The sequence below is a fragment of the Melospiza melodia genome, chromosome 19 (assembly GCF_035770615.1).
Source record: "Melospiza melodia melodia isolate bMelMel2 chromosome 19, bMelMel2.pri, whole genome shotgun sequence".
Classification (NCBI taxonomy): Eukaryota; Metazoa; Chordata; class Aves; order Passeriformes; family Passerellidae; genus Melospiza; species Melospiza melodia.
The window spans coordinates 9,843,307-9,865,733 of record NC_086212.1 but is presented as its reverse complement, the minus strand read 5'-3'; the positions used below and the strand labels follow the sequence as shown (position 1 = coordinate 9,865,733).

At 49.0% G+C, this 22,427-nt stretch overlaps 1 protein-coding gene across 2 annotated transcripts in view; it reads right to left on the bottom strand.

The window, feature by feature from the left end:
* The window catches only part of MYT1 (myelin transcription factor 1), a 60,190-nt gene that overhangs the window by 25,257 nt on the left and 12,506 nt on the right, over positions 1-22,427 (bottom strand). For both annotated transcript variants that reach the window (XM_063172469.1, XM_063172470.1), the window contains exons 2-9: positions 17,074-17,174; positions 9,976-10,030; positions 8,104-8,134; positions 4,918-4,980; positions 3,990-4,237; positions 2,336-3,208; positions 1,568-1,702; positions 144-234 (exon numbers count right to left, since the gene is read on the bottom strand). In XM_063172469.1, the coding sequence (XP_063028539.1) occupies positions 144-234; positions 1,568-1,702; positions 2,336-3,208; positions 3,990-4,237; positions 4,918-4,980; positions 8,104-8,134; positions 9,976-10,030 (1,496 nt within the window). In that variant the 5' untranslated portion in view covers positions 17,074-17,174. The remainder of the gene's footprint in view (positions 1-143; positions 235-1,567; positions 1,703-2,335; positions 3,209-3,989; positions 4,238-4,917; positions 4,981-8,103; positions 8,135-9,975; positions 10,031-17,073; positions 17,175-22,427) is intronic.

Sequence of the window (22,427 nt, the reverse complement as noted above, 5' to 3'; positions counted from 1 at the left end):
CAACCTCACCACTTGTGAGTGCCAGGGCCTCACCACTCTCATAGGGAAGAATTTCTTCAATCTACCCCTGTCCTGTGTCGTTTTGAAGCCATTCCCCCACCCTGTCAGCCCGTGGCTGTGACAGAAGAAGCCAAAGCCGGTACCTCCTGTGCGTGTTGCGGTTGCTGTTGACGTGACCCTGTCCTGTGCACCCGGGCGTGGGGCATTTCAACACGTTCTCGTGCATCGCCAGGACTTGGGAGCAAGAAGGGGAAGGGGAGAAGGGAAGGGAAAGAAAAACAACTTAATAAAAATCAGAGAGGAAGAAAAGAAAAAGAGAAAATCATCAAGCCTTGTACGCTGGTTTCCTAGAAATCAGGGAATGTGAAATGCTGTAATTAGAGTTTGCAGAGGAAAAAAGAAAATACTTGCAAGGCAGCAGAGCCCAGGTCAGCACTAGGTTAGCATGTCTGCAAACAGCCTGGGCTTTCTCCCCATTTTCTGATGGCAATCCAGTTTCCCCCACCCAGCCCCTCCTCCCCACACCAGTTTTGGAACCAAGTCTCCAGTTTCAGGTAGTTTTAAATGATTGAAGTTGTAGCTCTGCATTTATCCTTAGGACTAGTCTTTGTTTCATTTTTTTTAAAATTTTTAATCTTCAGGATTATTGCTTCCTGCAGCGCTGACCTTAAAAGTAAAGTAAATAATTTGATCTGCAAGCTTTTGTAAAGCCCACAGCTTGTGTTAGTTATTTATTAATATTTTTGCTTGCATTCCAGCCTATGAAGATAACTGTCCTTTCTCCTTGTTTCTTCCAGTTCTGTGTTTATGTCAGGTCTGCAACCTTTGAAATTACTGATAAGGAAGGGTTCCTCTTTCTTTTGGTCTATTATGCCATTATCATAAACATACAACATTGATTTTTATGTATCTATACAGGGAAAGCTATTTAGGATGCTGGTAGAGAGGTGGAAATACAATCTCTCTCTCTGTGCATATGTATATACAAAAATCTGTTATGAGGATGATAAATATTTTCTGTAGAATAGGTGAATCTTGGTATAGCCCTTAGGAAATTCTTGAGAGATTAGGGCAAGGAGACTCAGCACATCCTGAATCACTCATCACTTCTTTCCTGCATGGCAACATATTTGCATATCAAGGTAGAATAATATCCCTTTTTTCCCATCATGATGTCCCAGGTAGGGAAAAATATGCAACTTCCAGTGTAAAGATGGGCACTGCTTAACACACCTCTGGAGATGGGCAAACGTTTTTAAAGCCCCTCTTTGATTTTCAGAGAAGGGATCTCATTCTCCACAGGATGGTGCTAAAAATCCTTTAAGAAGGACGGGACTTCCAAGTAAATCCCCATCATGTTTCCTGTGATTAGCGATAACACTTTGGTGGATAACAGCATCCAGGATCAACTCGGAAAAGCACCATCCCACACCAAAAACTCCTGTTATACTCCAAGGAATAACATCAGACTTGATGTCGTAAAGTTCATATCGTTTGAGAAATTCCCCCAAGAAAATTGGGCTCCAGACCAATTGAAGCAGCCCCTGGTATGGCACCATGTACTCACTCTCAGGGGGGATCCTGTCTTTGTGCGGACAGCCAGAGAGGCTGCGGTGGTGCGGGTAGAGTCCCGTGACGTGTCCAGTCCCATCGCAGCCAGGAGTTGGACATTTGATTTCTCTCTTCTCAGGTCTTGAAGGATCTAAGGATTGTGGGGAAAGGGCAGAGGGAAGGAGGTTAGTGGATTTGGAGGGGAAGAAGTGGAAAGTGCTGAGGATGCTTCTCACTGCCTTTACAGTCAAGCAGGGGGAAACCTTTGGGTTTGGAGGTTTGCCCCCTGTAGTTGGAAGTATCACACTAGAAGTTTCAAAAATTGAAATCGGCAAAGTGATTTTAGGAGCTGACACAGCTCACAGCATGGAGACACTCACAGTGACTGAGCAGGCAGCCTGGCTCAGAGCTAGGGGATGCTGAAGTCCCTGCTCTCATGTTTCTGTGGCCAGACTCCTACCACTACTTCAAAACCCACTTGGATTTTAAATCAGCCTTCGGCTCAAGCTGAAATTTTCAAGGTTAACTGACAATTTAGCCAAGCAATTCCTCTACTCAGAGGGAGGAACTCTCGTGACAGTGTAGAGGACACCATCATTTTCTGCATTCACTGTTGAACTCAAGGATGTCCCCATCCCTTTGGACCTTGAGGATTTGTGGTTGAATTCCCCCTGTGGGCTGTGAACTCCCCCCACATCAGCCTAATGGTCCGTGCTGAGCAGACAGGTTCAGCTCTTCCACCAGGGATGGGAAGGAGAGAGATACACAAAGGTGTGTCCCCTACCTTTGCCGTAGTAGCTTTTCCGGATGCTGTCCAGAGGTTTGTTCTGTTTGTCCTCCACCTGGAAGTGCTTCACGTGCTCTCCTGGCAGCCGGCTGGGCTCCCGCACGATTTTCACCTGCTCGGCTTTCAGGGCAATGGCTTGTTCCAGCAGCCCCAGGTTGCCCCTGGTCATCATGTCGTACATCTCCGACTCATCGGTCACGGCTGATTTCTGGGAGCGGGCGTCGTCGTCCTTGTCGTCATCCGAGCGCACCTCCACGATGACCGAGTACTCGGGCTTGGGGCTGAACTGCCCTTCACAGTGGCTTTTCTGGGGGTCCTGAGAAGTGTGAGGAGCTTCCTCGCAGATCACTTCAGGAGCCATCTCCTCCTCCTCTTCCTCCTCCTCTTCTTCCTCTTCCTCCTCCTCCTCATCATCCTCTTCCTCCTCTTCCTCCTCCTCGTCATCCTCCTCATCATCATCCTCCTCATCCTCTTCTTCTGCTTCAGCCTTTTCCAGTTTGCAGGACTCCTCTCCGTTCGTGTCGTCCCGTGGCTCCGGACACAACTCGCTGCTGCGCTCGCTGGTGACCTCGATGACCTCCTCAGCGTCCTCCGTCTGGATGATGATCTCCTTGTCGCACTCCTCCTCCACCAACTCCTCTCCTGCATCCTCATGGACCAAATGCACAACGTTGGATGCTGGCTTGGGGCCCTGCAGCTCCGCTTCAGGCAGCTGCCCTTCGATGGCGAGGGTTTCCTCTGCTATTTGGCCTAAGTTTAGGAGGGAGTTGGCGATTATTTCTTGGTAGCTGCTGTAGTTGGCCTTGCTGGGCCCAGATGTACTTGTTGCTGTGTTTTGTCCGTAGTGGGTTGATTTTGCTGGGCTTCTCTCTGAAGGGGGGAAGGAAGGAATAGAAAGAAGAAGGGGGAAAAGAAAGAAAATATGGAAAAGAACCAAAAAAAGAGTGGGGAAATGAGAAAAGGAGGAAAAGGAGAAAGGAGTAAAGGAGAAAAGGAGGGTGAAGAGAAAAGAAGAGGGAATAAAAAAGGAGGCAAAGAAAGTAATTATATAAACTCATAAAATACAACTTTGTTTTGCTTAAACTTAACTGAAACCAGGGCCTGGAAGTTCCACCTCTGGAGCATACTAATTTATTGGATTTGGGGATGGCAGGTGGAAAGTGGAATTCCACATGGGGCTCTGATGCACCATCTTCCCACTGCCACCCCTGCTGCCTGTGCTCCCCAGGCCAGGACTCCAAACCAGTGAGCAAGGCAGTGTCAACCCCAGCTGAAAATCCACATCCTTCTCCATGTCCTTTTCCTGCCACTCCTCTGCTCTTGGATAGTGGCCAGACCTGTCCAGGGAGGATGATCCTGCTGAGCCTCTCATGGCACCTGTGTGGGACCCCCATGACACAGCAAGCTCCTCTGTGCTTTCCATGTGTCCTTCCCTCAGGAGCATCCCTGATTATTAAAACACTGGAGGCACTGTGCCTTCTCATCTTAACCCAAGCATTGCCATTGTGCTTTTACCCAACAATGGATCCCCCAGTAACTGGGGCACCCATCCCGTACGTAATCCAGAGGAGCTATAACTCCTGGCTGTTAACCCTTCCTGCCCTTTCTTCATCTGCAGAACACAGCTCTGCCATCAATAATGATGAAGCACCTTCTGCTGCCTCGGGGCTGTGGTTCTCCTCCTGCTCCATGGCCTCTGCCTCGTCCTCCTCCAGCATCCCCTCAGACTCATCGGAGCCAGACTCCTCCTTGGCCTCGGCCTCCTCGCTGCCGTCGCTGTCGACATTGTAGCCTTCATCCAAGGCCAGCTTGAGCGGGTGGGATTTCCTCTTGGACACCAGGTGTTCGGCCTCAGCATCCTGAAGTTTCCTCTTCTTGGCTAGAGGGCAGCTTTGTAAACTGCAGATGGGATCAAGGAGCAGAGAGGGGGCATTGCTGAGTGAGAGAGGCCTGGCTACCTCATCCCAACTGGTTAGGATAACATGAGTGGGACAATTACACAAATGCTACCCAAAAAATCATCCAGCACCCCAGATTTTTAGCTGGTTTAACCTCTCTGGCCACATGTGCTCTTAGACCTTGACTTTGTGGAACTACATCAACTTTTTTTCAGGAAATCAGCACACAAAAGCTGGGATGTGGCATCCCAGGACTAATGTTGATGATGAAACCAGGCATAGGATGCAGAACCAGCCCCAACTGCTCCAATTTCACAATTCATGGGGTGATGTAACCCCTCAGTTAAGGCTTGCATGACCTCCAATGTAGCCAATGTGTTCTCATGTGCCTTCCCCATCCATAGAGGCACCAGGCAGACCAAAATTTCTGCCCATCAGCAGCTCCCACCAACCCCAGACAGCTGAATCAGGTACTTCTGGCCGATTTTGGGGTCTCTAGGAAGGCTGCTATGAGTCTGGAGAAGCAGATCCCCCCCAGGATTCCCTGGGGACTGATGGAGAGCCAGAAACAAGAAGATCTGGGGCAGACAACTTAGATTGCTGCTCTGAACCAGACTTTCTCCTGTCTTTGGCTCTGTTGCTGACATTTTTCCATCCCCTCTACCTTGAACCCCACCTCACCTTCTGTGTCTCGCATACTTCCCACGGATATGTCCTGAGCCATTGCAGCCTGGGGTTGGACAGCTGGGGAGGGAAACAAACCACCATCAGAAACAGCAAGAGAATTAACGAGGATTGTATCACCTACAGTCAGTTGAGCAGGTCCTGTGCCTGAGGAACAAGCTCACTGCAAGCAGGAAGTTAATTTCCTTCAAATGGTTCTGTTTGTCCCTTTGAATTCCAAGGGAGGAGGGCAGGAGAGCAGCCTTGCAGTTTGCTAAAAATTAATGAAATTACTCACCCCATTTAATTAGATGAACAGTTTGCTGTAGTTTTATGAGTGTGTTTAATTAAAGATTTGCATGTGTGAGAGCAAGCTTTTAAAGGCAGGCAGATACTGCACTCTGCCTCCCCGCTGCTACTCTCCAGTTTTCTTTTTCTCAGGAGGAAAACATGGGATTTTCCCTTATCTGGTGGCTTGTCAGGGAACTGGGGCCACTTACAGTAAGAAATGTGTGTTTTGGGGAAGAGCAGGCTGGGACTTTATCAAGGAGGTTTTAGCCAGACACGTTACATGGAGATCCCCAGGACTAAAATCCTCGAAACCTCACTTTTAGGGGGAATGGATGGGATTTAGGTGATGAGATCTCCCAAATCCCTGTAATTTTTTCTTGCTGCTCTGCAGAAGAGGACGAGTTAAAGGCTTGCAGGGAGCTCTGAGCCTGCTCACAGCCACTGCTGCCTTCACTTGAGCATCCCTCACACGGGACCACAAGCCTCCCCTGCAGGGGTAATTAGTCCCAGCTTCAGGAGCTGTAAGGGCTCCAGATAAGGAGCATTAAAGCAAACATTTTCTGGCAAAACCAGATTATGGCATTGATTATAGGATGCCCAAGTGACTTGCCTGATGTCTGAGGAATTCTGGAGTCGTGTAGGATTAATAACCTCATTTAGCACTGTATCACCCTCAGCCTGGGAAGCTGGAAGCACTAATGAAATCTCTTGATGACAGTGCAAAGGGAGAAGGCATCACCAGCCCAGAGGGGATCTGGCCAGCCTGTTATTCTCAGAGTAAAAGACATGGGACAATATTAAATAGTACCAAGTGCCAAGTCAGGCTTTGGGGACTCAGAGTTTTGCTCTCAGCAGAGCTCAGCCCTTGCAGAAAGCTGAGGACACAGAGGGTCTGGCTGCACTAATGGGTGCAGCAGCTCTGGGAGCACTGGTGGGTTATTAATGGTTCAGCTCCCTAGAATAAAAGTCAGATCTTTGTGTTCAAAAACCACAATTCAACCCAAAACCAGGGCAGGACAACACTGCTGAGCTGTCAGGAGAGTAGGAATCCTTCCTTCAGGGAGACTGACTGGCTTTAGGTTAGCAAAGCAAACGCTGAGAGGGTGAATTGGTGGCACCACATCCCCTAAGGGGTCACAGTGCTCTGGGGAGGTGGAAGCTGTCCCTCATGGCTCATCCAGATAAATCCCCACTCCCTGCTGTCCCCTTTGCTTGTGACCTGGCTTGAACCCGTGCTGCTGCACATCCTCCTGTGGCATGGCTCCCAGCTCTTCTGGCATCCACACACAGCCCCAGCCCCACCACACCTGGGTCTGGCCTGCCAGCACAGTGTCCCTTCTCCAGCAGGACACTTGAGGTCATGGAGAAGAAGATCTCATCCCACTAACATGTGCAACTGGGAGAGGGAGCTTCCCTCTTTGCTGCTCATGATCTAAAAGTCTATTTAATTGTAACTGTCCTCAGGCCTGACTGAGGCTGCTCTGTCCCAAGCAGCCCCAGCCACACTTTCAGTGACTGCACACCAAAAGACAGAGCAGTGTTTATGTCACCAGTGACTTGCCTGAAAAAGGCCTTATTCAATGGCAAACAGGAGCAGCTCTGATGAAGATGTTACAGGCTTTTATAAGTTTTCCCGTATCAATTAAAGCAGATTACCCATCACCCCATTTTTGATGTGGTCTAATGAAGCCTGCAATAAAAAGTGTGTAGGAAAGACACAAGTGGTTCAGCATCGAGGTTTGCTGAAGCAGGTGTCAATTTGGGATGTTTCTGGCTTCACTTTATTGATTTAATGCCTTTAAAAAGCACCAGCACAAAGGTGATGCTCTACATGCTCTGGGCAAGGCTTTCCCTCCCCACTCTCCTTTGGGGAGTTTTAGCGTATTTTGGCACGAGTCCCGAAAGGGGGAACGGGCTTGGAGGTCTATTAAAGCTGCTCTCCATCCCTCAAGAGCCACCACACCGAACAGCTCCCCCCTCTCCGCTGCCTTCATCTGCTTGACAAAAGGGCTTCTTATTGTTATGCAGACGATGCCCTGCTTCCAATTAGTCGATTAATCGTCCAGTTATTCAGGCAATTAGGTGACAGCTGCAGAGATGGCTTTGTGGAGCACTCTGTCCTGCCCCTTAGATATGTCACCTGCTCCAATTACCACCTCCACTCAAGTGTTCAGCAATAAAAGTTGGAGAAGGGGCATGCCCAGCGCTGGCTCCTCCCTGCTCTCCAGAGTAATCCCAGAGTGGAGGAGCAAAACGCTCTGAGATTGGGTTGGTTTAGGTGCAATTACTCTTTGACACACGGGGGAGGCTGCAAGGAGAGGCAGCCCCTGTTCGGGTTAAAGGCTTCTACCTCTGGCAAAGCCCCTGCGCAAGGTTTAGGGGGAGTTTGCAGGTGGGGGAGGCTGTTACACCTAATGAGAAGCTCTGGAGGCTGCCCAGGCTCTGCTCCTGCTCCTTTGGCGGCTGCTGCTGGCATCCCAGCACTGCTGAATGAGTGACAACAGGACTGAGCAGAGGACAGGGGGGTGAAGGAGCATTCAGCACCAGAAGTGGTGCGACAAATATGTGGAAAAAACCTCTGGTTAGTAGGATGGTGTCCCTAATGATGCTGAAACACAAACTGTGGGCATTTGTTTTGGCTGGGGTTTAGAGCTGGGGTAGGACAGAGGATTGCTGCAGGGTCTTCAGTGTAATGTCATTCATCCAGAGCTGCAGTTTATTTCTTTAACTCTTGTGATTCCCCTGATGAGTTGTCCCTGAGGACTTGGACACAACCACCAATAGAAGACCCCATTAGTCCCGTGGGTTTGCTCCCCTCACCCAGGTTTCCCAGCTGAAGGGCTTCTCTCAAGCCAGTCCCACCATGTGCCCCCCTCCATCCCTCCCTTGGCCAAGGAGGAGCAGGGTCCTTACCTCACCTCCTGGCCGATGAGCTCCGTGGGCACTGGGCAAGGGGCAGGATGCAGCAATGGAAACAAACACAAGGTCAGAAACAAACCAGAGGTGCCTGACCCCCCGAGACTGAAGCTCTCCTGCCAGCAGCTGGGTTTCTATTTCCTCCCATTTGGATAAGAAAGGGCCAATTTTTCCTGTTGTCCTTTGTTGCATGCCAGCCTGTAGCAAATTATAATCCTGCCTTGTAAATCCTCATGCTTGTGCTGATTTTCAGGCAGGTGAGTGCACACTGGCAGCATCAGGGACTGCCTCTGTTCTTTGAATCCGTGATGACTTTGAAGTCAATGGAACTGTTCTGACATGCATGAATGTAACTCAAACACTTCTAAATAAAGACTGAATTATCTAATGCCTTCATCTCTCTTTTTGCCCTTTAAAGCTGCTCATCAATTTCTTCTTTTACGCTTCACAACTGTTTTCCTGCAATGGCCACATTCACCTCTATAACACCAGCATCTTTCTCCTCTCCCCATCCCATCAGACTGATGCCAATGCTCAGACATACGGTGGAGATTTGTTACTTGGGGTACAGGATAAACAAGAGTTTGTAGGATTTTTAGGGATTATTCCCCACTTGTCAATAAGAGGGCTTCTCACAGCTCACAACAAGAACACACAACAACCTCACATCGCAGCTGAAACCTTACATCCAGCCAGGAATCAAAATAATCAAGAGGAAAAAGAAAAAAAATCCCTCAGCACAAGTCTAAATTTGCCCAGGCTAAAAACCATAACACGTTTGCTCAATTTGTTTGAGCTAATTGGGTTTCCTGGGATCCAGCTCCCAGTGGGATGACTCACAAGCTTCAACAAACTGGAGGCAGTGACGAGTCCCAGGGTGCAGGCAATAAATTACCTTTTCACATCGAGAAACCCAGATTCAAGTGTGGAAAAGGCAGGGTGTGAGAAAATAAATAGAATCAGGGCGGTCTCATTTGCAACCTGAACGAGCACCTTTGTGTGTGTGCAACAGCAATGAAATCCAAATATTCGAGCTCAGCTCAACACAGCTGGCAACATCTGGGTTTGGTTTTGTTTTTAAAAGGTGCAGATGCTGTAAAGAGCAAGGAGGAAGGAAGGTAAGGACAAAAGGAAGGTGGCCCAGCCCAGCTGTAGGATGAAGCTGCAGTCCCTGCAGCCATCACACCTTTCCAACCTTGTTGGTTCCTCACTTCCAGCCACCTTTGTCACTCGTCACATCTACAGCCACAAAAATGAGCCAAAAAATAGAGAGGTTGGTCTGTAACCATCACCCATGGCTATGGGACTACCTGAGGTGACACCCTGGGCTCTGTCAGAGCCTCTTGCCTTCTCCCAGAGAGAAAACATGCACAGAATTTCAGTTCTTTTTTTTTTTTTTTTTAATCCAGAAATAAATCACAATCAATCTCAATTAACCAGTTGTTTGTCCTCCCATCCCTGCCGGGGCATGGCCCATTTGCTTCTGCAGCATGAGCTACTTCTGCCAGCCACTCTCAGATGTGTGACTTCAAAGCCGCTGGCAGAATGAGCCTGATGAAAGCCCTGGGAGCTGATCTGAAGCTCCAGTGATTGCCATCCCCTACAGCAAAGCAGGCACGGGGGCTTTTTTCCCTTATTTGCTTGTTGTTTTCCTTCAGCTGAGTGTAGCAGATGAGGGTTAAATATCATAAGGACCTATAAAGTTTTGTGGTTGGGACTTTTGCAGGTTTTTTTAGACAAATTTCATTGGGGTTAGAGCAGGGGTAGGGACCAGTTAAGAGTTAAGCCTGGATTTGAAAAACCAAAGCCTTTTTGGAGCAAGGGGAGTGCAGGGAGCTGAGCTCTGCAGAGCCCAGTGCTCCCACTCACCTCGGACAGACTTGGATCGCGTGCGTGCTCTCTTATCATCATTTTCTAAACTCATCTGCAACAGAAGGAAAAAAATCATTACTGAAAGATAGCCAGAAAAACATCATTAAAGGACAAGCTCGTGTGTGGTTGTGGCTTTGTGGGTGGCTGGGAAAGCTTTCCCGTGTTTTTGAGATGGAGGCTGCTTACCTTGATGGTGTTGTTCAACCCACAGTGCCCAGATTTGGCAATTTTAAATTAATTTCCACATCCTGGGACACAGGAAGGACTTTGTCTGTTGAGTAGCACAGAGGAACAAACACCCAGATGTGCTGGCTGTGCATGTGATAGCCCTTGTTAAGAGCAGAGCTGATTTCTCTGGATTTACAGCACAGAACTGCTGTGAGCACCTGGGTGGAATGCCAACACAGAATCAGAAATCTCTGAATAAGTGTCTGAGCTGATCTCCTGCCTGAAAAAGGGCAATTTTTCACAAGTGCCCTAAAGAACAACCTCTCCTCTCTGCTTAAATTTGCCACGAAGATGACTGCATCTAAATAACTCACAACATGGACATCAAACACGAGGTCTGCAGGGAACACGGCCATGAATAAGTAACATCGGGGACTTCAAAGTTCTGGATATTAATTAAACATCACCACATGCCACAAGGTAGCAGAAGTCTGAAGTGCAGCCACCTCTGGGGTACAGCACCTTTGAAAGCAGGCAGTGCCTGGAGGTGGGAGCAGGAAAGCAGGGACCTCCATGGCATGGCTGCAATGATATAAATGGGATTTCATTAAAGTTGTCAGAGGAGCTGCTGAAGTGGTCAAAGAGCTGCTTTCTGTCTCACCCTTGACACAGATGCTCTCTCTGCAGGCAGGAGTGTTTGGCTGGAAATGCCAAGGGGGAATGGCAAGATCAGGGTGTGAGCAGGGCAGGGGGTCAGAGCCTGGTAGGCTGGGAAGACAATTTAGGTTTTACTGCAGCATTACCATGAGATTACAAGGAGAGAGAAAAAGAGGTGAAAGAACCATTTGCAAGTGGGATTTGACAATAAAACGCAACTCTCTCTGGAATATCCTCTACAGGCCCAGTTAGAGAAGGAACAAACCAGCTCCTGTATTATTCCTAAATGGGGAGGTCCCATGGCTCCAGCACCCCTGACAGGGCAGGGACACCACCTCTGCTCTGTCTGGTCCTGGGGCAGGAAGGGACATGCACGTGGAGCATGTGCTGCTCCACTGGCAGTCGGGATGGTGCAGGTATGATGTGTGCTGCTGAATCCCCACATGCACCCTAAAAACATCTTGGTGAATGCTGCTCCCAGTTCCCAGGGGCTCCTCACCCTCAAAGGAGACACTGCTTGGGGCTTTCCCTGAGGTTTGGGAGCAGCAAAGAGGGAAGGAGGCTGTTGGGGCAGGCAGGGAAAGGGAGCCAAGGTCTCCAGCCCCTGGGGCATCACAGCTAAAGACCCCTGAGAGGAGGGAGGAAGTTTTCCCCAGGCACCTCTCTCCTTCACACTGCCACCTTCCAGAAATTCAATGTGAACATGCAATGATTTGTTAGATGCGGGGGTTGGAGAGGAAAAATGAAAAAAAAAAAAAAAAAAGAAGGGGGGGGGTGAGGGGAATCAAAACCTGGAGCAATTTATGCACCCTGTCAGCATTCAGCTCATGGCACGGCGGTGTTGTGCTCCGCGTTTATTGCAATCTTCCCAATAACACAGCAGACAATTACTATAATTTGTATTTTTAAAGCCCCAGTTCCCTGTGGACCAATGGCTCTGGTTTAAAGAGTGGAGAGGAGCAGGTGTCACAGGGACTTCATTACATTTATGAGCCTTCCAACACCAGCGTGCGCTGAGCTCGCTCCCCAATGCCGCCGCACGCCGCGGCACCTTGCACTGCTGGGAGCCTCCACCAACAGCAATGCCAGAGAGGGCTTTTTCTCTCTTTTTCCTCTCTCTTTTATTCCTTTTTGGACTATTCTTACAGGGAATTGGTGTGTGTTAGGGCAGTATGGGTTTCCTGCAGATCAAAGGGGCAGAGGAGGTCAAGCTGTGGGAAGGGTGATGGGCAGAGCCTGTGAAGGGCCAGGACCCACAGACAGCATGGAAAAGCAAAGCAAAATTTCATTTTTCTTAGCCAGACAGGTGGGATGGGCTCAAGCTGCTTGTCTATAAATAGGAGAGATCCCATTTCAGGTCACATTTGTCTTTGGGAGTTAAATATCATGTGAGCTGGCATGCAGGCTCCTCACTACACCACAGCACCTCAGAGGAGTTCCTCCCATTGCCTCCCATTCTTCTTTGAAGGCAGGATCAAACACCCTGGGAAGGCAGCAGCAGATTCAGTCACCACATGGGCAAAGGGGACAGGAGCCACCTAAGGCAGGGACAGACCCACAGGGTCACAGAATTCTCAGGGCTGGAAGGGACATCTGGTGACCCAACCTTGCTTAGGACTAAAAAATGGAAAAGCCAAATAGGCTGCCTTGTTTGGCCTATTCTACAAAAAACAAACAAACAAACACAAAACAAAACAAAATAAAACAAACAAACAAAAAAACAGAAAAAACCCCACCAACAACAACCCGAAACAACCCAACTCCAAATTTCTAGATTTTTGGGAATTTTCCCCTTAGGGAAAAACCCATTGCTTGTTTAGAGACCCTGACACATACACTGCTGTGTTTTTATAATGTTTCATTTATATCACTGTTGGGATGGGGTGTGCTCTGTGCTCCCAGATTCTCTTTTCTACCATCAAGCTCCTTTTTTCAGCTTAAACCAACATCAGGATCATCCTCAAAAATCTTCATTTCCCTCCAAAGTGCAGAAACACCAGGAATAAGATCCTTTATGGAGCTCAGCCCCTGCTCCTCCCAGGCAACCTAAACAACTGGCAGAGCCCTGACTGTGCTTCTGGAGCCTCTGTGATATCAGGCTCAGATGCAGGAAGGTTACATGAAACCATTGTCCTTTATTGCTGCCTTCTCTGCCAGAAGCCCTCTAGACAGATCGTTTTAATGTGAAATTTCAGGTCACACAGTGCATGTTTGCAGTCCTGGAGACCGACAGGCTATTTTCATTAGCTCTCTCTCTTGTTCACATAACAGCCAGGCTGAGGAGCTGTCTGGATTTCAGTCTTATTGCTTTAACTCTGAATGAAAACAAAGCAGCCCAAAAGGAAACCTGCAAATAAATTATTGCTGCCAGATGCCAGTCACAAGCACATTAGTCTGGCTGGAAAAGACAGAGGTTTATTCCACACCTCCTCACCTTATGCATGGGTTATCTCTAAGATTAAACCTAAATCAGCATCCACCAAGTTTCCTAACCCAACACTGCAGGAGAGGACCCTATGCTGGGTCTCAGGGTGCTCCCTTCAGGATTCAGATATGTGGTAGTCAGGGTAACCTTGGGAATGTGGCTGTATCTCTGTGTTCCCCTTTTCCCCCTCTTTTCTCTTAAAAGTGAGAAATGTCCCCTATCCTGTTTACCCTCACTAAGGAGCTCCCTGACATGAGCAGAATACAAGTTTTAATGATAATTTGTCAATACTGCAGACTTAAATCAATGATGTTCAGACAGCTAAACTTGAGAAAGAGTTTAACCCGAGCACAGTGTGAATAACAACAGTCAGATTCTATAGCCCAGGTCTTGTTCTGCTGCCAAGACAGCAATACAGCACGGATCTGAAGTTTCATTTTATGGAGTACCTACAGGGTTGACATTTTCTTCTTCCTTCTTGTCTTAATACACATTTCCTTTGCATTGGAAGCCCGAGGAACATAACAGAACACAAACCCACTGGGAGCCCAGCACGTGCTGATGCCCAGGTGTGCCTGGGCTTCGACAGCTCTATGCAAATCTGCCATTAAAGGCCCTGCTGAAATTCCCCCCGGTCAGCAGTAATACTTTATATGTATTCAAGAGCACCACGGAGCTCAGAGAAAATAAACATGCTGAAAAACCCTTCAGCTGGACAAAGGGAGGTGAGGATTCAGCAGGAATATTTATTTTACACTGAAAGCAGCAGCAGAGCTTCCATCGGTGCTCATTTGTAGATGTAGCAAAATGCCAATTGCAAGAAGCAGCATCTGAGCTTTAGAGGGACAGACAGACACACAGTGCCTCTATTTTTAGTTTTTAAAACCCCCCCAACTTATGTTTGCCTAGCAGCAGAAGGAAAATGCCAGAAGAAATGACATTTTTTCCTACAGAATTGTTGAAAAGGGGCTTTCTGCTTGGTTCTTCCCCTCTTGAAGATCCAAAGAGTCCCTTCTTTAGCTCCTTAAGGGAAAAGGCAGCAAAACTGCCTCTCAGTGAGAATGGGTTTGAATGGCCTATCCTGATTTCTCCTCTCATTTCCCTTGTTTTTTATGAGGAATTCCTCCTTGGCTGTTGAAGGCTGAACACAGGTGGAGAGACCTGGATCTGGGTCTCTAAATTTCTCATCTTTCCTCACCATAAAGTGCCATGGCATTTTTGTTCATTGCAGAAAATGAGGAGGACTTTGTCCTGCTGGACCTTCTCTAGCTGTGAATTTTTAAAATAAATAAATAAGGGGTGAAGGAAGAAGAAATACTCTTGATCAACAGTGTGCCTCTACTTTTTAAAAAAGGCTCAGTAGTAGCTCTCAGCTGCTATTTTATAACCACACTGAGATTAGAGGGATTTTTTTTTTCCCTCTCCTTCCTTTAGGCTCTTCCTAGCTGCTTGATTTAAATCCTCCTGACGTTCCACCTATTGTGAGTCCTGTTCTCAGCTGAATAAGCTCCCGTCTGCCTTTTGCTCTGACTGCTTCCAGGAAAGGACACCCTGCACGGTGTTCCCGGCTCCGAGCCGGGGAGGGGGGAGGATTTTGCCTTGGCATGTCGAGATGCGAACCCACAGCTTGTACCCACCTCGAATCTGACACTCCAGCTGTGTCACAAACATCCTCCTGAAGCCGTGCTGTCACTTTGCATTTGCAGAAAGGGTCCAGCCCCCCCCCCAGAATCACCCAGTGCTGCGAGTGAAGCGCTTCCCGAGCGCTGCCACGATGGCAGCAGCATCCTCCTCACTCGGGGGAAGCGGAGCAGAAAAGCTGCTCCTGAGCATCACATCTGACACAGGCGCAGCTGCACCGCTGCCTCCACGGCTCTGACAGCCCAGCATTAGGCCGGCTGATTGCAGGGGCCGTGGTTGGAGTTGACACACACCTTCCTCTCCACTCCTGGGAAGCGCTGCGGCGCGCAATCCCAGTGCCGGCGAGACCCGAGTGGCTCCGTACGTGCCGATGGCTCTCGTGCCAGAAGAGGAGGGGTAGGGAAGAGGGAGGGGGAAATAATTGTAGTTCCTCAATCTCATTGTTTTCCAGCTCTGTGATAAGCCAGCTGCCTTTTCCATGAGATTATCCTTGGGTGGCACAGTGTGGGGGGGATTGATGAGATCTCGGCAAAGGGGACAGTAGGGATGGGCTCTGGTGGCCCCACCACCATCCACCCTACCTGTCCTGACAGCCCTCACCAACAACCCGCCTGCTACTCAGCTGCCTCCCAGCTGGGTCCCAATGGCACAGGAAAATAGAGATTTGGGAGGAAAAAGTTCCTTTTTGCCACCAGACACCATGGTCCAGGATGAGCCCTGGCAGCAGTGCCTGGGCTCAGCTGGCTCCATGCAGAGATCAGCTCTCCCCAGCACTGCAGAGATCTCATTTCAAACCTGTCATGGGAAATTTTATCCCATGCCTGGACTTCTTTAGAGGCAAAAATAAATAAGTAAACGTGCCCCACATCCCATTGTCCTTCACTGCTGTGCATCCTGTGGATTACGAGCTGTGACTGGCATGAAAAACTGCATTTAAATACAATATATATTTATGAGCACACAGAGAAGTGCAAGCATGTGCACATAATGCAGATCCAAAGGTTAGAGAGTGATCAGGACCTCTCCCCCCATGAGGTAAGAGGGCTGCACAATATCCAGGCTCCCTTCAGACTCCCCCTCCCCATTTCCTCCTCTCACCCCTGAGCCAGGCACTCAGATAAAACACAGATAAGCAGAGCTGAGGATTGCAAGAAATGGTTAAATATTCGTGATGTGCTTGTTAGAGACAGAGCACCAGATGAGCGCCAGGTACTGGGAATGTTACCTTTTGTAATCATTACTTTATTAACATACGACAATCTTATTAAATCTAACCTAAGTGCTTATTTGGCAGGTTCAATAGAAAAGCCTTAATTGAGCTCATTTTAAATATAGCAACAACTGCTTACTCTGCTTTCTAAGAAGGTGTGAGCTTTCCTGGCGACACCTGCGTGCAGCTGACAGCTTGTTAGGGAAGAAGGATGTTTTTAAGTGTGGATTTTTGCTGGTCTGGAATTTTCCCAGGGTTTATTTTATCTAGGGATACAGGAAGAGTTGGTAACATCAGTCACCTAAGGAAGCTTCCTCATCACCCAGGTGGGTCCATCCACTCACTGGAGAGGGTGCCTGACTACTGAGAGGCCAAAATAGGACAGGAAGCACCATTTTTGCAGTGAACAGCCCAGTTCTCTGCTTAATTAAAGCTTCCTAATCTGCTGGCAGTGAATCTGCCGGGAGGTTTGACAGCCTTGGCTGTACCTCTTTCATCAGCCACAGCTGCAGCAGTAAATGAGTGGCTGTGTTGAGCCCCGGGAGCTGTCCAGGGTCCCGGTGGGGGATGAATGACTCGCTTGTCCCCTCCAAAGGCACCACAGCTTCACCTGGTGTTCGAGGGGCTCCTTCCGACCAGCCGGCGCCTTGGAGAAAGAGCCTCTTTTAACAGGGCTGGGAGTGACCTAAGTACCCAGATCTGAGCCACCCTTGAAGGATGGCACCGGAGAGGAAGGCAAGGATTTCAATATCTGGACTCCAAGCCAAACTTTGACAGCTGGAAGCCCTCCCTGCCCGGATTCACTGCACAGGAGGCTTGGCTGGAGCGAGGAGGCAGAGATTTCCAAGAGCTGCCCATCACTTTGTGGGCACCGGAAAGGCTCCGTTCCCCCAGGAGCAGCTGGTCCAGAAGGAGCTGCAGCACATGTGGCCCTTGTCCAGCTCATGGGGTAGAGGGGTCACTGTCCTAAAATTGTCCTTGGTTGTGTGCCCACCTTGATGCGTGTGCCGTGCAGGCCGGCGGCTCCCTCGCAGCTGCTGATCTTCTCTCCACGGGTCCACCTCTGGCTCAGCAGCTCCCCCCGAAACTCATTTTCTGGGCAGGGAAAGAGGAAAACAGGGTCAGGACCCAGAGCCAGTCCAGCCCCCCTCAGCAGCACCCACCAGAGGCAGAAATGCAGTGTTTATTCCGTGCTTGATTTCTTTAATGGCCATACAGATCCGGAGGGTCTCCAAGCCCTGAGCAGGACCCCAGGGTGCTGTGCCAATGCTAAGAGCCCAAACCATAAAGAATTTCCACCCTCAGCCTACCCCAAACACTGCAGGTCTGCTCAGCTCGGTCCTCAGTTGAAAAACACACTGTTAACAGTTGGAAATTAACATTGAAACACTGAGATAATTCAATCTTAGGGTGATGTACATCAAAAATTGTTCTTAAGATAGGTGGCTGTCAGTCCCCTTTATGTATTTGTCCTAAAACAGCTGTTCTGAAGCCAAGATGGCAGCTGGGGGCACTTCTCTGGGTGTCACAGGAGAATCATTTGTGTTAGAGACTCCAAACCATGTTTGAAGCACTTTTCTCTGGCCTGGACCTTCAGAAAAGGCTCAAGGCTTGCAGAAAAAATCCAAGAGTTGCTGAAACATTATTCTGCTTTGGAGAAGCTCTGAGGAAAGGGAGTGGGGAGGCACAGATGGCCAAGCAGATGACGAAAACTAAAGAAAAAGAGGGAAATAAGCTAGAAATGGACAGAAGAAAGGAGAACTGAGGGGGGAAATATCAAATAAGAAGAAATAAAGATGTTTCAATAGCACATTCATAGGTCAGCACTGCCTGCCTGCTTATCTAAAGGATTTCCCTCAGCATCCTTCATCCATCTGCACCTTTTAAAACAGCAGCATCCTCTATGGGATGCAGTAGGGGCAGGAGCAAAGGGAGGGTTAAACTGTACAAGCAATGGATCCTGGATAACCTGAAAGATAGCTTAGAAGAATTTTGAAAGGATGAGATGTCATGAGACTCGACCACAAGGAGGAAAAATTAGCAGCCCGTGCAGATTCATCCTCTCTGGGCCTGTGTTCTTGGGTGAATCCTGGAAGCTGCTGTGGCTAATCTGGCTCAAAGTGGCCCCTTATGCTTGCCAAAGGCCCCATCCCGATGTCCCATGCCTTCATCCCTTTAGGCAAGAGGTAAGAAAGGACTGAGTACTGGGACAAGGAGCCTCGGCCTGGCTGAGGGTGTGCTGGCCACAGTAGCCCAGAGCTTCCATCCTGCTCCAGCCCCTCTGCCCAGCCCCGTTGGAATGGCCAAGGCAGCTCTGTCAACACTGGAATCAGATTTCCCCCATTCCATGCTGCTTAAATGCATCTGGTCTCCAGGGAGGATCAGCTTGCACTGCTGGCTCTGCCCTTCCCACCTCGCTCTGGATCCTGGCTTCAGCAGAAACGAAGCTCTCTGGTTGTGTGAAGGACATGTCTGTTAACCCCTGCCTGGGCCACCCATGAGCAGCCGTGGGACAATGTTTTAAATATGTTTTTCAGCCCGTGGGAAGCAGATCCCAGAGGGAATGGCACATTCTGGGGTCCCCTCCTGGCACTGAGGTTGGACAGTGATAGCTCAGAGCCCGCAGCACGTGCATCCACACCCTCTTGGAAAATTGCTGAGATGCTCAGCTGGTCTGGTGGATCAATCCCAGAGGAAACCAGCAGCTTTCCCCCACCACCTCCCTCCTCAGTGCCATCCACCCAGGCAGGACTGGAGCACACCCTGGAGTCTTAGGCTGCTTTTCTCCATCAACATTCATGACAAGCCACCACCATGCTCTGCCAAATGAGTTTCTTCCCAAACCTTGAATCTATCTGTTCCCCTCTGGGATATCTACAGCTGTGAAACAAAGCATTGCAAGTTGTGTGGAATCCTGGTACAAAAGAACAAGTTCCTTGAAATGCTTGAGTCACCACATCCAACCCCAAACAAGATGATGTGGAACCTTGGGAGGGAGACCACAGCAATTTGGAGTGTAATCATGTGTGTTTTACTTCACATTTCCAAAGAGAGAAGAAAGCATTAATTTGGCAGGAAAAAAAAAATTAACCCTCTAAGGAATCACAGAAAATTCCCCCAAAAATAAACATAACAAACCTCATAGGAAGCTTTGGGGTGAGGATGAATAGAAAATGAGGAGGGGGTGCCTGGTGGCCATCAGCTCTCACACATGAGCTCACAGTGCCAGGAGAGCCCCAGCTGCATCTCCACCCCATCCCCAAATCTCTGCAGAGGTTACACCTGCTATAACAGAGTGATGGGTGAGGGGAAGGTTCTGTACAGAAAACACGGGGGTGAAGGCTTCCTTTCCTTGTAAGATGCATCACTGCATATTCAAACTGAAAGACTAGAGGAAAAACATATCAATCTTCATTTGTTCCTCCAAGAGTAAGAAAAGAAAAAAGAAGGGAGGAAAATTTTTCTTCATTTTTGTTCAGGCACATTTTTTCACGGGAAAGGTGAATCCTGAGTTAAGGAGGCAGCAGCATGCTGAGAGCAGGCTGATCCTTCAGCATCCCACCAGACAATGTGGACCCTCTCCTCAGAGCAGACACTGCAGCAATGTAAGGGATCAGAGGGAGAATTTCGTGGCCCCAAATTTTATGTGAATTTTTTAAAAAATCCCAAAACCAAATTTTGCATCTTCTCTAATCTGGAGAAGGCACTCCTGGGCTGCTGCATTCCTCTGCAGTGCTGGCTGCCTGACACCCCTGCATTTTACACAAAACAGGGAGAGCAACTTTTTACATGGGTAAATAGTGATGGGATAAGGAGCAACAGCTTAAAACTAAACCAGAGATTTAGGTTCACTGTTAGGAAATTCTTTATTCAGAGGGTGGGGAGGCCCTGGCACAGGCTGCCCAGAGGAGCTGTGGCTGCCCCTGGATGTCTGGACATTGGTTGGACAGGGCTTGGAACAATCTGCAGTCATGGAAGGTGTCCCTGACTGGGGAGAACCGGAACAAGGTGATCTTTAAGGTCCCAACCCAGGCCATTCTGTGTTCCTGTGATTTTGCAGTTTGTCGCCCACACACACAGCTCTGGAGAACACCAATAAGTGAATTTACTGCCCTGCACGGCCCCAAACCCTTGGTGCAATTAGAGCTTTCCTGCTGGCAGGTAACATGAGCCTTACCTTTGATTTAAGGCCTCAGTCTCGGCTCCAAACTGCAGCACTGAACACCCTCACACAGCCCCAGGACTCAGCACAATTAATTGCCCCACGCTCCTGCCCAGCATTTACCAAGTATAAACCCCTCTGAACCAGCACCCCACGCACCTCAACCTTCCCACTTGCAGGAACAGCAGCTCTGCATCAGGGTGCTTTTTTCCAAAGGAAAGGAATTAAAACCTCTGTAGGAATCAAAATATACTGAACAAGTAGAACCCAGCTCCTCCAGCAATTCTCCTCCATTCATCTCCAATGCCAGGAAGATTGGTTTAGCCCCCTCTCAGGGCACAGGAATGCTGCCTATTCCAGGCAATTATCTCTGTTTACTGCAGCAGGGCTGTGTTCAGTGTTGCAAATTGAGCTTCCCAAACACGCATTTAATTTAAGATCTAATACCGGATGTTAATTGTATATTGCACAGTAAACGACTGATCATTAAAACATATTAATTGAGGTTTAACAGCTGTGTAATAGATATTACATCTCATACTTATCAGCAAATATGATTTAATAATTAGTTAAGATGGGATGTATGGATGGGAGATCTAGCATGGCTGGCTGGATTGTGGATTACTTTGTTCATTTGCTAAACTGGAGATAGTTTTCCTTATCACGTTTAGAGAGGAGCTGGGCAATCACCAGGGAGATCATCAAATGCTTTGGGTTGGAAAGGACAAAGTTCATCTCATTCCAACCCTGTGCCATGGGCAGGGACACCTTCCACTTTCCCAGGTTGCTCCAAGCCCCATCCAACCTAACCTTGGACACTTCCAGGGATGGGGATGTTGAGCTTTGACATTCTCCCCTGCAAGAAGTCCCAATGTGTTTGTAATCTCTATAAAAAGAAAAATTAAGGGGTCATGTGCAGTTTCCTTCTTAAAGCTGGGGCTGGAGCTGTGGTGACCCAACCCTGTCACTGTGTTTGCAGAGCTCAGAGTTTGCTCATGAACTCTCTGTCCCTCAGCCCTGCATCATTCCCAGCTGTGGCTCCTCTCAGGGCAGCACAGAGCCAGAGGGTGCCTTGCAGCACTACACGACTGTCCAGAGACCCAACAACTCACTGCACCAGTGAACTGCATTTGTGACTCCACCGCCCCAGCAAACACACAGTGCTGGCTTAGCCTACCCTGCCACCAAACCACATGCTGTGACGTCATGAAATCTGTGATGCACACTCTGACCTTTTATTTATTATAAGGAAGGGTTTGATTTCAGTAGGAACAAGCCTTTCTAGTGCTTTCCCTGCCAAGCAGCCCCCTGCAGCTTGTGCCTTGCTGACACACTGAGCCACTGGCTCAGCACCAGCACAGCTCCGAGGCGTTCAGTGCTGACAGCCAAGAACAGCCTGCTCAGCTCTGCGGGTCCTGGGGCACAGGGCACAGGAGGGGAGCACCAGACTGTGCCAAGGGAAAGAGGACAGGTCACCACCAGCACCCTGCTGCTGCTGCTTCCCCATTTCCAGTCACAAGAACCTGCCACTCTCCTTCCAGCCATTCCTGCAGCCCAGGGAGCATTCCCTGCCTGGCTCACTGAAGCACAAGTGACTCACATCCTCCTTCCCAGCCCCTGCCACCTCACCTCTGGGCTCATCCTGCTTCTGATGCTGGCAGCTGTGTCAGCCCTGTCCTCACCTCAGCCCCGCAAGCTCATGCTTTGTCCTGTCATACCTGGCACCTTTGCATGCTCTTGAACTCTTTGTCAGGTCCTTGATGGGAACAGGGAATCAGGGAATCACCCCTTCCCTACAGCTTCAGGACAGGACAGTGAGAAACTAGTTCAATCACAAAATGATTCAGATTTCCCAAACACAAAAACATGTTGCAATGGGAAGAAGCATGGAAAACTGCTCCTTGGAGAGGAGCAAAACCCTCAGTGCTGGGGCTCATTAACAAGCTCAAAATCCACCGGGAGCAGGGTACAGACATCACCCTGCCATGGGGCCTGCTGTCCCCAGACCCTGCTGATGGCTGTGCCACCCTTCATCTGGGGTCCTTTTTCAACCTCTGCACAGCAAGTTGTGCTCTAGGGAAGGACCGGCATTCCCTCCTGTTCCTCTGTGTCACCCAGGGCTGCAGGAGCTGAAGCCCTGTGCACCTACAATGCAAGGGAAGCAAATGAGGCTGCGGTGTCTCCTC